This window comes from Zonotrichia albicollis, chromosome 6, assembly GCF_047830755.1.
Source record: "Zonotrichia albicollis isolate bZonAlb1 chromosome 6, bZonAlb1.hap1, whole genome shotgun sequence".
Lineage (NCBI taxonomy): Eukaryota > Metazoa > Chordata > Aves > Passeriformes > Passerellidae > Zonotrichia > Zonotrichia albicollis.
Genome location: NC_133824.1, coordinates 19986146 through 20000517, shown reverse-complemented (window position 1 = coordinate 20000517; position 14372 = coordinate 19986146). Strand labels below are relative to the sequence as shown.

General features: G+C 37.5%; 1 protein-coding gene across 5 annotated transcripts in view; it reads left to right on the top strand.

Annotated features, from left to right (window-relative positions):
- Positions 1–14372, top strand: part of AKAP6 (A-kinase anchoring protein 6) — a 258549-nt gene that overhangs the window by 38025 nt on the left and 206152 nt on the right. For 3 of the 5 annotated variants that reach the window (XM_074542704.1, XM_005479848.4, XM_005479847.4), the window contains exon 2: positions 8585–8942. In XM_074542704.1, coding sequence (XP_074398805.1) covers positions 8628–8942 — 315 coding nt within the window. In that variant the 5' untranslated portion in view covers positions 8585–8627. Of the gene's footprint in view, positions 1–4677; positions 4700–6120; positions 6547–8584; positions 8943–14372 lie in introns of those variants that run through there. The other 2 variants (XM_074542702.1, XM_026792816.2) reach the window with 2 other exon arrangements.

The following is a 14372-nucleotide window of genomic DNA, read 5'->3' as shown; positions in this document are numbered from 1 at the left end:
AGAGTCAAAACCATTCAGGAAGGCAGGAAGAAAGAAAAAGCTACCCAGAGTAGGCAGAATTCCTATTCAGAGTCCTTGTTCCCTGTAGTGACACACTGAGCTTTAAATCTGTATCCTTCCCCTTCCCTTTGCCTCATTCTAGCCATATTTTCTAGAGTTCTGGTGTCATTTCTTAAGTACAGTTATAGTAGCATTTAGTCCACCATGTAAAGCCTTAGAATGGAGGCAGGTGCTTCCCAGGATAACAAGACACTGTCTGCAAATAATGAAAACAGCCTTACAATTGTATAGGTTATGCTGAATAGTACCGACTTTTCCCTCCTGTGCTCGCCTTTAGGAAGTAAAGAGTTTTATCCTTCTTAAAAATTTGCAATTGTGGGTATCTTGAAACCAAAAGTTTTACTCACAGCTGTTTGCAGTTTGGGGATTGTTAACTTATGTTAAAATCTTTTAACTAGTTAAGATTATGAAGAAATAATTTTGTACCATGAATTTTCAGAACCATCAAAATTTTTATTCCTCTTCTAATTTAACCTAATTTTGGTGTACCTGATCAAGTTTATGACAGAAGAAAGCAGTGTAATATATGAGTACTTCTTAAAAGGGTAAAAACATTTGTGCCTTAATTTCCTGTGTTGTGGTCAATTGACTGATTACACAACAGGACTAGATATCTATTTTTAGCTGACCAGTAAATCAACATGAAGTGGCAGGATTTTATCCACATTGTGATTGAGGAGGAAAGAATTTGCAGAATAGTTACTGAAGCTGCGGGCCATCCTTGTAGTACACCAAGTATTTTAATGTATATTAAAAATTAATCCCCAAAATAAAAAAAACTATTTTATACTGCACTATTACTGAGATAGCTGAATGTCTGAAACAATGGCATGCACACATTTGAGAGTGTGTTACTGACATGAGGCACTACCATGAACCAAAACAATATAGCAGAACATTTCATGAGCATGGCTCTGTACAATGAAACAGCTTCTGGTCCACAGAAATTGGTCTATTTCTGTGAATTCCCAAATTGAGAAAAAAAGCAATTGCTTTGGTGTTCTTTTAAAGAAGACCTGAGAAAATATTATACCAAACAGCTAAATTTATAGTTAAACTTTACATGATTGTGACTAACTGCCCCTGTAAATTCTCACTGAGTGTTGTCTCACACAGAACACTGATTTTCACAAGGGCTCTCTGGTCTCAGCAGCTGCCTAGTCCATAATTCCAAAAAGTAGCAGTTTCTTCAAAATTCTACCTTTCTTATGATTTTTTTTTAAAATTTAATGTAACAAAACTGATTTCAGAAATGATGGCATGTCTTGTGGCTATTTTGATTTATTTATCATTAGGATTGGGGCTGGGGAAATTTAAATGCCTTTAGTTGCACTGTTGGGTCCGACATAGTAATGTTATGCCCTGAAGAAGTCTGCAGGTGGATTGCTGTTGGTTTGGGTTTGTTTTTTTTTTAATAACATTTGTACTGATTGACAGAACATCCACTATTGCAGTACCTGTAACATATTTAAGGAAGAAGCTGAAATTATGGTCTTTCTGCTAGAGAGAGATGTAAGACTTGGAAGGCAGCGAGACATTGGCTGTGGCTGACATACTTTGTACAATACATGTGAGAAAGTTCTTATCTGATCTATTATGAGGTCATATTGCTTCTTGATACATGTAATTAATTTCTTATAATCAGCGTCCATAATTAAAAGGAATAAGCTCATTTAGCCCCTGGAAAGTTTTCCCAGAAAAAAATGTTAAGATTTCTCCTAAGTGATTAGCATTTATTTGCAATGAAACTAGAGTGTGAAATTGAAGTGAAACGTTACTTTTATTTGCCCTAACTTTGAGCTGAGTTGCACCAGTTTCTTTCATTTTGCTGTGATAGGAGAAACAGCTCACAATGTTCTCTCTTATATCTCACTGCCTCTGTCTATACTGAAAGATCATTTAAATCCAGATTAATATTCAGCCAAGCCTAATCTTGATTTTGCTATCTTCCAATTTAAAAGATGTTTCACACTATCTCTTTGGAGAAAAATTTTGGAACAAGACACCAACCATCTTCTGGCTAGAGTAGTTATTATGCATCCTTCACCATCTGACTTTTGTAGCTGAAGGGAAAAATTATTTTAAATTTACAAGTATTTTGCTCACTCTTAGCCACTCGAATGACAAAAATGGATTTATCCAGGGAAGCTAAAACAACCTGCCCAAATGCACAAAAAAAAGAAAAAAAAGGCAACAAAAAAATACTCAAATGTGTGCTGAAACATCAGTGTGTAAAAATTGCCTCTATGTACTGATGGCTTTTTGGAGTGAAAATTAGGACAATAAAGGCCCAAGATGGTGTAGAGCAGTTAGCTAATAAAGGATGTTGAAGTGATGATGAGCTAATACGAAGTAGCTAATTTGTCTTTGTCCATTTTAATGCTAATTTCTTTGTAGCACATCATCTCCCAGATACTCACTGCAGGGCAAGCCTGTACCCAGTTAGGACCAGGAAACACAACTGCTCATCACAATATGCTTGACTCTCTGAATACATTTCTCTGTCTGTATGAGTCTGGCACTACAAAATTGCTTTCAATGTCTGTATATGTTGTCGTGTAGAATTTTTTCTGATGTACCTCATGGCACTTGTCTAGTGGGATCATTTCCAGCCAGCCTTCTTGCTTTTTTATAAGTGAGAACATAAAGTTATATGAGCTAGGAGCAGATAAATTTAATGCATTGCTTCACCTTTTTTGTGGTTGGTTGGATTGGTTTTTCTTTTTCATACACATAACTTAATATTTGTCTATATAAATTTAATCTTATATGTTATTGCTCATTTTTTTTGCCTTGTGAACATCTTTCACAGAGTTGATATTTGCCCCAATACCTCCTACAAACCTTTTCCACTTAATTTTTTACCCATTTTTCAGGTCATTATTCTGTTTATTGAGAAACATAGTGCTTAGCAGAGGTTTCTGTGAAACCCTGCTTGTGATCCGCATTTGTTCTTCATTTCACTGTTTACTGTTTTCATTAATTGTCCATGCAAGGACCTTCCTTCTTATGCCATGGCTATTTAGACTCATTTAGCCTTTGGCACTGAATCTTGTCAAAAGCATTTTGTCGGAATACACCAGTTGTACGCTTTGCAGGAACAGGAGGGGAGGGTCTTCCTCTAAAAAAATGGTGTTGCTTCATTCTGCTACAGTTTCTACAAGTTTTCATGGCATAAACATCATGTGACAGGATCTGCAGAACCTTTCTTTGCAATCTGATATCCTAAGAACCAAAGCAGTTCCAAATGGAAGGTCATGCACACCACAACCAGCAATTTGCCTGTTTTACCCCTGGCTTCTTGGAGATTTCCTGGGTATGTAATGCCTGGACCTTACAGACTGTTGGTTTGTTTCACAGTCTCTCCTGCTAGGCCATCACTTTCATAGAGATCCTCTGCTAAATCCTCCAGTAGAATTTCCACTTTCCCTGATTTGCCACAATAATTTCCAGTTTCTGGCTGAGCATTTGCCTTTGAGTTCCACATTTTCCTTCATTTCGTATTAGAAAAAGAAACCGTAAATAACAAAGATTCTGTTGGGTCATTGTGGTGTCTTAAATTCTGATTTATTCACATAATCAGGAACTTGAACATTCATGGTTGTATTTCCTCAGTTAAAAATTGATGATCTGGCTTTGCTGCCATTAAAGGCTTGGGGGCAGACTTTTTAATGGACTTTAAGTCGGTCACATTAAAAACTGTAATCATGATTCATGTTAGTGTTCATGTTTAGTACTGGAATTACTGTGCAAGCCTCTCTGGTCTATATCCTGAAGGAATCAAGGCATCATCCTGTTCCCTGTCAGATATACTTTCTAAGAGTGTCATATATGGAGTAAGAGGCCAAGGAGTCCTGAATTAAAAATTGTCCAGTTTGGTCAGAATTTTAAATATAATCATAGGATAATTGCAAAGGAAGTATTTCTGAAACACATTCACGAGGCATGATATGAAGAGAAAAACCTAAACTGGGTCCATTAGAATTCAGTTATTTCAAAGCTTTTTATTTCTTAAATCATATAAGAAATCAGCAACAAAGATCAGTGTAGCATATGATATTAAATTCAATTTTCTCTCTATGCAACTGACATTATATATTTCAGGTTTTTTGTGCACTGACATAATTTATCTTTGTAGTTGATACAGTTGATTACATTTTCAAGGAAAAGTATAATGAGCCTTAAACTTGGCAGAGAATCCCTGAGACTACTGAAATGGAAAAGACATTATAATATAACTTGTCTGTGTGAGACATTTGTTTTCACTGTATCTATTCAAGAAAATTCAGCATCAATGAGCTCATTAAATCTGATGTTAAAATTTATATCATTAGATTTCAAACCCAGCAAGCAGACAAAATTATTTAGTGATAGAGTTTCTCTGGGGTTTTTTGTGGCATTTTTTGGGATTGAAATAAATTATTTACATGACAGACAGGTGGCTATATAGTGATTGTGGCTGATTTTAACAATATGTGACAGTAAGGGAAATTAGAGCTCATTAACATTCATTCGGCCCAGTGTCTGCACCACTGATCAATGACTGGACGACTCCATGGCTTAAAATGCTTAATGATGCTTTGTTTGACAGGAGCTGACTGCTGTTGGAGGAAAGGGTGGATGATCTGATGCTGGCAGAGTGAGTGTGGCCTGCAATTTATAAACAAGGGAAATGCGAACAACTGGGGAGCAGAATGAGTGCAAGAAGCCTTCCAAGACTTGTGGTGATTGATAAACTTTATTATGGTTGACACAGACATTCTATGTTTTGTGCAAGAGTGTTAGCATCTGACTGAGCAGAAAAGCAGGGGAAAGTGAGATTGTCTGTGTGATTAGTGGAAGGTAATCAGCCATCTGCTCGGCGTAATGCACTTACTGAAGATGAAGATAGAAAGCATATGTGTGCATGTGCTTACACAGGATCTCTCACCTTTTATACAAGGATCCATGACAATGTAAAACTGTATACGGAGAATTAACACAAGGCAAAAAAATATGTTCAATTCATCTATTTTTTTCTCCCACCAGAAGGAATGCAAGCTGTGGTGGCTGTGTTATATAGTTCTTAAATGTGCCCCTCAGCAGACTGAAGCAGTAGCTTTTGAAGTGGCAGAAATAAATAATTGGAGGAGTGTTTTTTAGAAATAATGGTATCATAACTCTCAGTCTGATTGTGATGATGAAAATAAGGTTATGCCCTACACAAGTTGAAAGATGGAACGTTTTATTGATCAGGACATTTGACATTGCTTTTTCATCTGTTCACCTGCAAATTTAATATCAGTGGATTTGTATAACTCTTCTGGGTACAGAAGAGGTTTGGCTTAGAAACAAGCTGGGATGTGGTTTAGTATGGCTTGCCCGCCTAAAATTGTCATTGATGCTACCAGGGTTTTGTGATGCAAAAAATGAGACTAAATATAGATTTTGAATTTTATAAAAAGAAATTTTGGAGTGATAAGGTCCTGCTTAGAAGGAAAATAATCCCTTCTTTACCTCATTTCAAAAATTATTTTTGCAAGGTATAAAGCTCACCTCGAAAAAAATTAATTCAGTTTTGATATGCGTCCTAACACTTATTGTAGTGGTTTGCAATTCACTATTTGTACATTTTGTCATAAAATCTGGAAAAAACAAAATACTCCAGAAACGTAACCAAACTTAAGGCCAGCATTTAAATCAGTCACTTAAAATATCAATATAGGACCCCAAAGTATTGTTTAACTTGATCATGCCTTCTTAACCCTTTTTTCTAGCAGAACCTACTTCTGATCCCAGAGTGTTTTGGCAAGTTTTGTAACTCCTGAATTGCATAAAATGGATATGTCTATGAGGCTGGCTGTTGCTGCTGGGCCTCGTTTGCTACTTCGTACTCCAACATCAGAATTTGTAAAAGCGCCTCTGCGCGGGGGATTTTCCCGTTTTCGGCGGGTTCCCTGGCGTGCCGCTGGGGCAGGGCGCTGCCCGGCCGTGCCAGCGCGGGCGGAGCTGCGGGCGGGCGGAGGGGACGCGGAGCTTTCTCTTTCTCCGCCGGCTGTGGGAGATCCAGAGCAGCCGCGCTCCTTCGGTCCGCAGGATGAACCGTCCAGCTGTCCTTTCCCGCAGCACAGTTGGATGATGATGCCTTTTTATTCTGCCAAGAATCAGTATAAAGAAATCTGTGTCCTAGTGTTTGGATTCAGTCATTTGTAGCTGCAAGTTTCTCCTTTCGGGCATTTGTGAGCTATTTAAAGCTTTCACAGACCTTGCTAATTAGCATCCACAGTGCATTTTGTTACTTTTGTATAATTTTTTAAGAAGATGAAAAGAATTCTTTATTTTAAAATTTCTCCCCATATTCGTAATTGAAGTATTGCAACTTGTGGTCTGGGAGAAAGGGAAGAATGCAAAGGACTTGAGTGTAAGAGCTGCTAGGATTAAGGAGGCATTAGCTGTAATGCTGGAGAGCCACTCTTACAGAGTCAAGCGCGCCGTAACAAAAGCCAGGTCAGCAGGTTCCTAATGGCTGCTAATTGCCCACTCAGTGCATGAAAGCTGCAAGTGCTCTGCATGCAGCATGGAGCAGCTTTTGTTTGCTTCTGCAGGAGCATGTTTTCATTTCTCCTTGCTAATTGCTTTAACGTCCTTACTAGAGCTGAGTCATACTGAAAAACTCTGCAAGAGTGCCAGGGTTGTTTTGTTTGATTTTTTTTTTTTTTTTTTTTTTTTTTTTTTGTGAAAAACCTAGGAAGCAAGCACTGCTCTTCCTGTGCTTTGGTATCATTTAGTGGTCCACAGCTGTTTCTCTGGTTCACAAGTTTAACAGTAAACATGCAGAAATAAGGACCACGTGTGTTTCACCAAACTTTCACTTTCAGGAGAAAATAATGTGAATAATACGTTTAAAATGTTGACATAGGTTCAGCTGTTGAGTGAATTCTATGCTTTAGAACCGGGGCTATGGTCAGCAATGTCTCAGACAAAAATGTTATTGCACTGTTTTTTTCCTAACAATTTATGTTGAGTACTTCTAGAAACAGAGTTTAAGCTGAAAAATAGGTAATGTAAAGAGATAAACTTAGAAAATACTTAGCATGCTGAAATGTTACTTTCACCTACCTTTGCTGCAGAACTTTTTATTTAACACATTTTAATTAATGATTTTTCAAAATTTGAGCTAAAAGAGTTGGAAATTATACAGCAGGCACTGAGAATATTTGGATTCTTCTTTAATTTTCTTTGCTTGATTGCAATGATTAAAGTTGTTGTTCTAAAGTACCAAATTTATATTTAGTGTTATTACTTAGTATAACTTTAATGTACTGTTTTGTGAGCATGATAGATGTGCAAACACTGATTTACTAAATAGTGGCAGGGTAGAAAATAAAATCAAATTAACATAAAATATAATTTTTTTGCCCTTCCTGGCTATGACAAGTGAAATTGTGAATGGATACTTTTTTAATACTCTCACTGCCTGCAGCAGTAATCTCTGGATGCTGAGACTCCCCCTGAAATATTTAGGATTATAACTCAGTAGTCACAGTGTTGATTGAACAGTGAAAAGTCTGTTTTTCCTACAGTCTTATAGATTTTATGTTAAATAAGTGAAATTGTTTTGGGTTATTTTTTGGCTTGTTTGTTTTTGGTTTTGTGGGTTTTTTTCCTTTTTTTATGCGTAGATTTTATAGCAGCCTTCTTCATGTGTAGTACACGTGTAACTAGAACATAGAGAAGAAGAAGTACAAAGTAAAATACTTTACTTATTTACTTTTTTCAGTGGATCTCATAAGTGTGTATTGATGACAGAGTATTTGGCCTTTCATGAAGCCACTTTGTTAAATGATGTTTTAATTTTAGGTACATGTTTTTACCTTAGGGAATTATTATATCCATGCTTTGTTAGAATTGTTAGTTATTGCAACAGTTCTTAATCTAACAAAACTGCTAGAATTTAAAGTTCAAAAGGAAAATCAAGAAATCAACCAAGTGTCCTCAATAATTGCTTCAAGTTTCTGTGCAATTTTTTTGTTGTACATGATCAATAGTCAAGTGGACAGTAGGGAAATTTAAATAAATCTTGAAATATTCTGTGTTTAGTCTTAAATTTCAGGCCAAGGAATATGTTCCAATATGTACTCGTTTATGGATACCAGTCTTGTATTAACTTGCGGACTTCAGTAAAGTTCTGCTGACTTTGTCAATGCTCATTTATTTGTTACAGTTGTAAAAAATCAGAACCTACTTTTCATTAATGAAAACTGTAATTTCCAAGGTGATTGGAAATTAGATGAAAAATTACAATTGGAAATTACAATGAGAGAAATGCAATAGTCGTTACTTTACTCATACAAAGATTGTGTTCAAATCAACAAAGTTATTTTGAAAAAATCTATTTGGTCTTGAAATTCAGTATAGAGTTTTAGGGTGAAGAATTTTAGATGTGCAATACATATCAGACATTATCATTTACTCCTTGTCTTTGAGCATTTTGTTTCTAAATTTGGTTTCAAAACAGTGGTGTGTTTTCTTTCTATCTTTGCAGCTGGTTTTGAAAGAAGTATGGTTTAGGCTTTGACACGCTAGCCATGGATGTAGCACTTTCTCCCATGAGGACACAAGAACTGGATCCCATGCCATCTGATGCCTCTCCCATGCTCATAAACATGACTCCCACGGCAGAACAAGAAGGGGAAGGGGACGTCATGAAGGACCTGGACTCTGGCCAGCAGTATGAGAAGCCCCCTCCTCTGCACACGGGTGCTGACTGGAAGATCGTTCTCCACTTGCCGGAGATCGAGACCTGGCTGCGGATGACGTCCGAGAGGGTGCGCGACCTGACCCACTCCGTCCAGCAGGACTCGGACAGCAAGCACGTGGATGTGCACCTGGTGCAGCTCAAGGTACGATGGGGTTTGTCTCACAGGCTTCTCAGGGAAGGTGTCTCTTTCAACTCTGCTGTTAGTAAAATCAACAAAAGGGCTTGTCCTAACTGCTGAAGCATATCTGACAGCCTGTCCGGTTTATCTCGGCTGTTTGAGGGGCCTGGAAGGCCCGGGGGTGGCCTTGGGGCAGCCCGCGTGTCGAAGGACGAGAAGAGGCTTCAGTTCTTCTTTCTGGTTTTATGTTTATTAATTGTTTATCTAAAAGATGTTCTTTCAGCCTAACAAAGATCTGCTCAGCAGTCAGCCATGGGCACACTGTCTCTGCCCTCCGGGGCAGGCACCTATCTTTATACCCATTGTGACGTGTACAATATTTATCATTTTTCCCCAATACCATCTATTCTTATAACTCGGTGTACTTTTAGTATTAACCAATCCAAAGGTGCCACCGTGGCCAAAGAAGATGGAGGAGTAAGGAAGAAGAAGGAGGACAGGACACACCCCAATTCCTCCATCTTACTCCTCTAAACCCCCCTGTACATAAATCCTAAACCTTGTGTCTCACTCTCTAATTAACTAATCCCTTCACCATTCACCCTGTGAAGCCCTCATCCTTGTCGTCTCCTGTGTAGGGTTAAAGTCCAGCTACCAGACACTTCTGGCAACATTCCAGGACTCCCGAGCCCCCCAAGCTGGTCTTGGAGGCTCAGCATCTCAGGACTGAGATCTTGAGATCCGACAACAGCCTGGGTTAACAAGTGAATAAATCCTTTTAAGGGAGGTAATAGAAACCACTCAATTATCAGATTTTTGCAATGTTATTTGCTCATCACTTAATTCAACAGTCATAACCATATTCATGAACGTGTTCATTCTCCAAAAGCAAGCAAAAAGACATTATCAGTAACCTGACTGGCCATCTCACAAGTGCCCAGAAATATTCCCACTGATTTTAACGGGCTTCTGTATCTAAAACTCCCAAACAAAATTCCAGTAAAATTCCCAACATTCCAGTAAATAGAGCCACTCATTTGAAATTTAAGGCAAAATTCAAATAGTTAATGCCTGGGACCATAAGTGTATGTTCATTTGCATGGCCTGGTTTGCTGCAGCAGATGAAGCATGCTTTTGAGGGTAGCAGTCTCCAAAAATAGCACAAATGTTATCTCTTCAGAGTGAGCTGTCTTCAGAGTTGCATTCTGAAGCCTGTTTATGTGAACACAGTCTTCCTTCACACTCAGTGCAATGGTATTTTATTTGTGTTTATTTTAAGACTGTAGCTGTAAACTGTCTTAAAATACAACACTGTATACTAACACCAATCAGAGTCGTGGTACTGTAATAAATCCTAACCAAAGAGAGCTGATCTTGATTTATTAATGATCCCACCATTTTTCTAAAAATATTATGATAGACATTGCCAGGTTTTGACAAAAAGAAAGGACTAAATCCACAATGTGCAGTAAGTTTTTATCAGATACTATGAGAAGATTTCTGCAGGCAGGCATGAGAAGTCTTGCTGGGCTTGGTGCTAGTCCTCATCTGGAGTTGCTTGTGGCTGTATTAGCACAGTGCTGAGCTGAAACTGGAGCTCTGTGGAGCTTGTGGGTGGTGTTTGCACCCAGCTTTGGGCTGGTTCAAAGCACAAGCAGAACTGATTTGTGCCTGCTTATGAAATGGGAATGTTCTGTACGTACAGCTCACCCTCATATGTCCACTAATACATTTTATTTATAAATTGAGTCAGTGAATGAATAGCATTCCTCATGGTTTTTCTTCTTTGTAGAGTTTATTTTTGAAGTCACAAGAGTCAATGGGAGTTCATAAAATACTGTCCTAAGGGTTTTAGCTATGTAAACAAATGAAGGAAAGTTTGAACTAACACATTAGGAATACAGAACTTCTGTAACCTGCTGACCTGTAAAACTCTATACAGACAAAAAGAAATATGACTGTAGAAACAAGTGTTGTGAAATTATTTTATATGGTATAATATAACATAGAGTTTAGATAAATTTTGAATAGTTTATCTAGTATATAACAAAAACGAAGTAAAAGACAAAACAAAAAATCCAAACCAAACAAAAAATCCAACTACATCCTCATACAGATATTGTTTTTCTTCTGTCCTCTGGCAATATTCCTGAGGGGCTACTTCCCAATGATGTGTGTCCTTCTGGGACTGTTGTGCCCAGGCTTGACAGTGGTCTCTACTACCATTGCTGAGTAGACTGGAAAAAGTGTTTCACATATCTTTCAAACAATACATACCAGTTTAGCATTTTCTTGCTTTCCAAAACAGCAGGAGATGATTGACTCAAGTTCAGCTTGTAATTCACCGCAGCTCCCAATCTCATTTTCCACAATGTGGTGTTTTCATCTCTTTCTTATCCATGAAATTTTACATGTAGGATTTTACTTTTGTCTGTTATTAAACTTTCTTTTCTTTTATCTCATTCCACAAGTATCTCCTCCAAGCACACTCATTGTTTTCATCTGCAAATTTAAGAAATATTCTTTCTGCTCCTTTGTCCAAATCATAATGGGAAAAATGAATTGTATAGACACTGCATAAAAGTCTATAACATCCTGGTTTCTGACTATAATTTTCAAAATGCAAAAGTAGCAGCAAGACAAACAATTTTTCATTTTCTCGCTGTTTGTTTTCCTCAGCCAGGAGATGTCTGATTCAATTTTCATGAATCTATTTGTTTTGGATGCTTAGAGTTGATTTCTTTCCTCTGGCTGTCAGTTGACTTGTGGCGATAAGACTGGTTTGGGGATCCAGGCCACAGCAGACTCTTTGTGTTATTCCTTAGAAAAATTGCTCAGCACACAGATCATCTTTCTCTTGTGAAAATTTACTCAATATCTCAGTTGCAGATCTGTCTGTGCTTCTGCTTTTTCTGTAGTCAAGAGCAGTGTTTCTTTATTGTGGCTTGTTCCCTAGGGTTTTTGTGTTTGCTGCTGGTTTCTTTTCGTGCTACATGACTTAGGGCTTTACTACCCACCACTGATCCTTTGAAAATACTTGTTTGTCTCACTTTTGCAGTGCCCTTTCTCAGAACCAGCCACATAGCATGAGTGGGAGGCTTTTCTTATATTGTCCCTTGAGAAATTTCCTGGAAAGCTCAGCTTCACATGAGTGCTTCAGGAAGATAGTTGGATGAGCTGTAACTCTTCAGATTCCAGAATGTCCTATTTTAGTCCTTCATCTGGCATTGCACTTAACTCAAGCTGTTCTATGGTAGTTTTACATTGCTCTAACACATTCTCTGTAGCTGTTAGCAATTGTGAATATTGTAAAAGAGATTTTTAAAAATTATGGTTTTGGTACAAGCAAATATACAAGTGCTGTCTGTGTCCTTGTATTGTCTTAAAATGCTGAGATGCTTTCATGATCCATTAAGTTTTTTATACTTTTAATAAAATATATTTGCTTTTACAGCAAAATTTTTCTTGGAATCCTTCTGAGGTGTAACTTGGATTCAGCTCCTGTTCTGCTTTACTTTATATCCCTTAACTCTCACAAGAAAAGGTCTACTGTTTCAAACTATTGGTAGCTGCTTTCTATCTTTTTGGAAAAAAAGAAAAGTAATTTGGGATGATCTAGTGTAATATTCTTTATCTGAGATGTCTGTTAATTTAGAACTTAGTTTGGAGTTAGCACTCCCCCCCTGCTTTGTGACTTTAGTATCTGAACCATATATCATTTATTGACATAGAAACAAACAATTTATGCTATGATAGTGTCTTTTTTGCAGACACTGCTGTTGTCTCTCTTTCCAAGTAGAGAGACTTCAGTCATCTTTTTCCAGGATTCCTGGGTCGGTCACAAACGCCTTTTGACTGAATCTCTCACCTTTTCCTCTTGACTCCTACCAGAAAATGTTCATGACCTTTGGATAGAGATCAAACATCCTGTAACGGTTATCCTTTCACTATCTCTGTTTCTACTTTTTTGTGGGACAAAGACTTTTTACGTGCTCTTTTTCCTTGAATTTAAATCCTGGCTAAGAGGACAGTGTAAGAAATTATCAAAACAAGATCGTAAAGATTTTAAAGTGTATTAGAATATATTATATCTGCAGTTAGATACAGGTTATTCCTTTTTCCATTACACTTTGAGCATTTTGAAAATTGTAAAATCCAGGGTACAGTAGATATCTTTCTCTTCCCCTCCTTTTTAATTAGCTTTTTAAAATTTTCTGAGTAGCTTCATAGAGCCTACTTTTTAAAAATTTTCAGTTTTCCCCTATGGCCTGAGCATATTCCTTGATTTGGAAAAAAGTCGAGGAATAGCAGAAATAGATCTGTGTTTCTCAAATGTTATCTGGTCAAACAATCAGATTGCTTAGAAACCTTCCAACTTGTCTGGCAATTCTACAGTCTTGCTCAGACTGAAATTTTTATGCAAAAAGATGTGACTTGTTTACCACATCTTAATGTGCTCTACTGCAATAACAGCACACCTGTAAAAGTAATCTTGGTTTTGTAGCTCTTAGGCTAACTTCTCTTCTGCCTAAGAGAGGAAAAATCACTTTCCACACATCCCTCAAAAACTGTCCAAATCCCTTGCTATGTTTTATCAAACATAAACAGAGGCCAATTCTGTGCAGAGGGCCATCCTGGGCTGTTCACTTGCCTACCAGGTCAGTGCCTCCAAGGATGAAAGTGATTATCAAGCCAATTTTCTAGGTACTAATTAAATTTACATATTAGGTGCAAAGTTACTTGTCAGGATTTATGGCAGTCTGAGCTCGGAAAAGCAGAATTTTAGGCAGTGGAATGTTTACACTGAAATGAGCAAGAGAGGTGTTTTTTTGGTACTTAGATATCTCTAAGCTAAATGACAGCTGAGCAAGATGATGCATGACTGTGCTTTGTATGAACACAGAAAGAGCAGATATATTTTACTGGAGACTCAGTTGCCTTCTAAAGAAAGCTGGATAAAATTAAGATAGAAAGCTGCTGGTTAGAATAAAATAAGAGGCTCAAAGAGTTGGGAGCTAATGAAAAGTAGGAAAAATTGAGAAACAATAGGAGGTTTCTCCTACTACTGTTTCTGAGTAGAGAAGTGAGTACTGTTTGGTCAGTATGCTGTTATCTATGTATCAAGGGAATAAAAATAGCTAAAAGCTGGAGAAGCCTTAACTGGTAGCCCTAGAGATAATGGAAGATCTTGCTTGCATAATTTATCAGGAGAAATGAATAATTAAAAAATGTTGCAGACAGCGTTCTGGACCCTTTTAAGCTTGGACTTTCTTTCTGAAGAGGCAGGGAAGGTGACCAATAAAAAATGTTTGAATTACTGTTTTGAATATTCTTTGGAGGGGTAGAACATCAGCACTGGATATTCCATCCAGGCTTGGGCAGAACAGATTAAAAAAAGAAAAAAGAGAAAAGAAAATGCATATGTTACCTGATAGACTCACTTGAGGTCGTAGA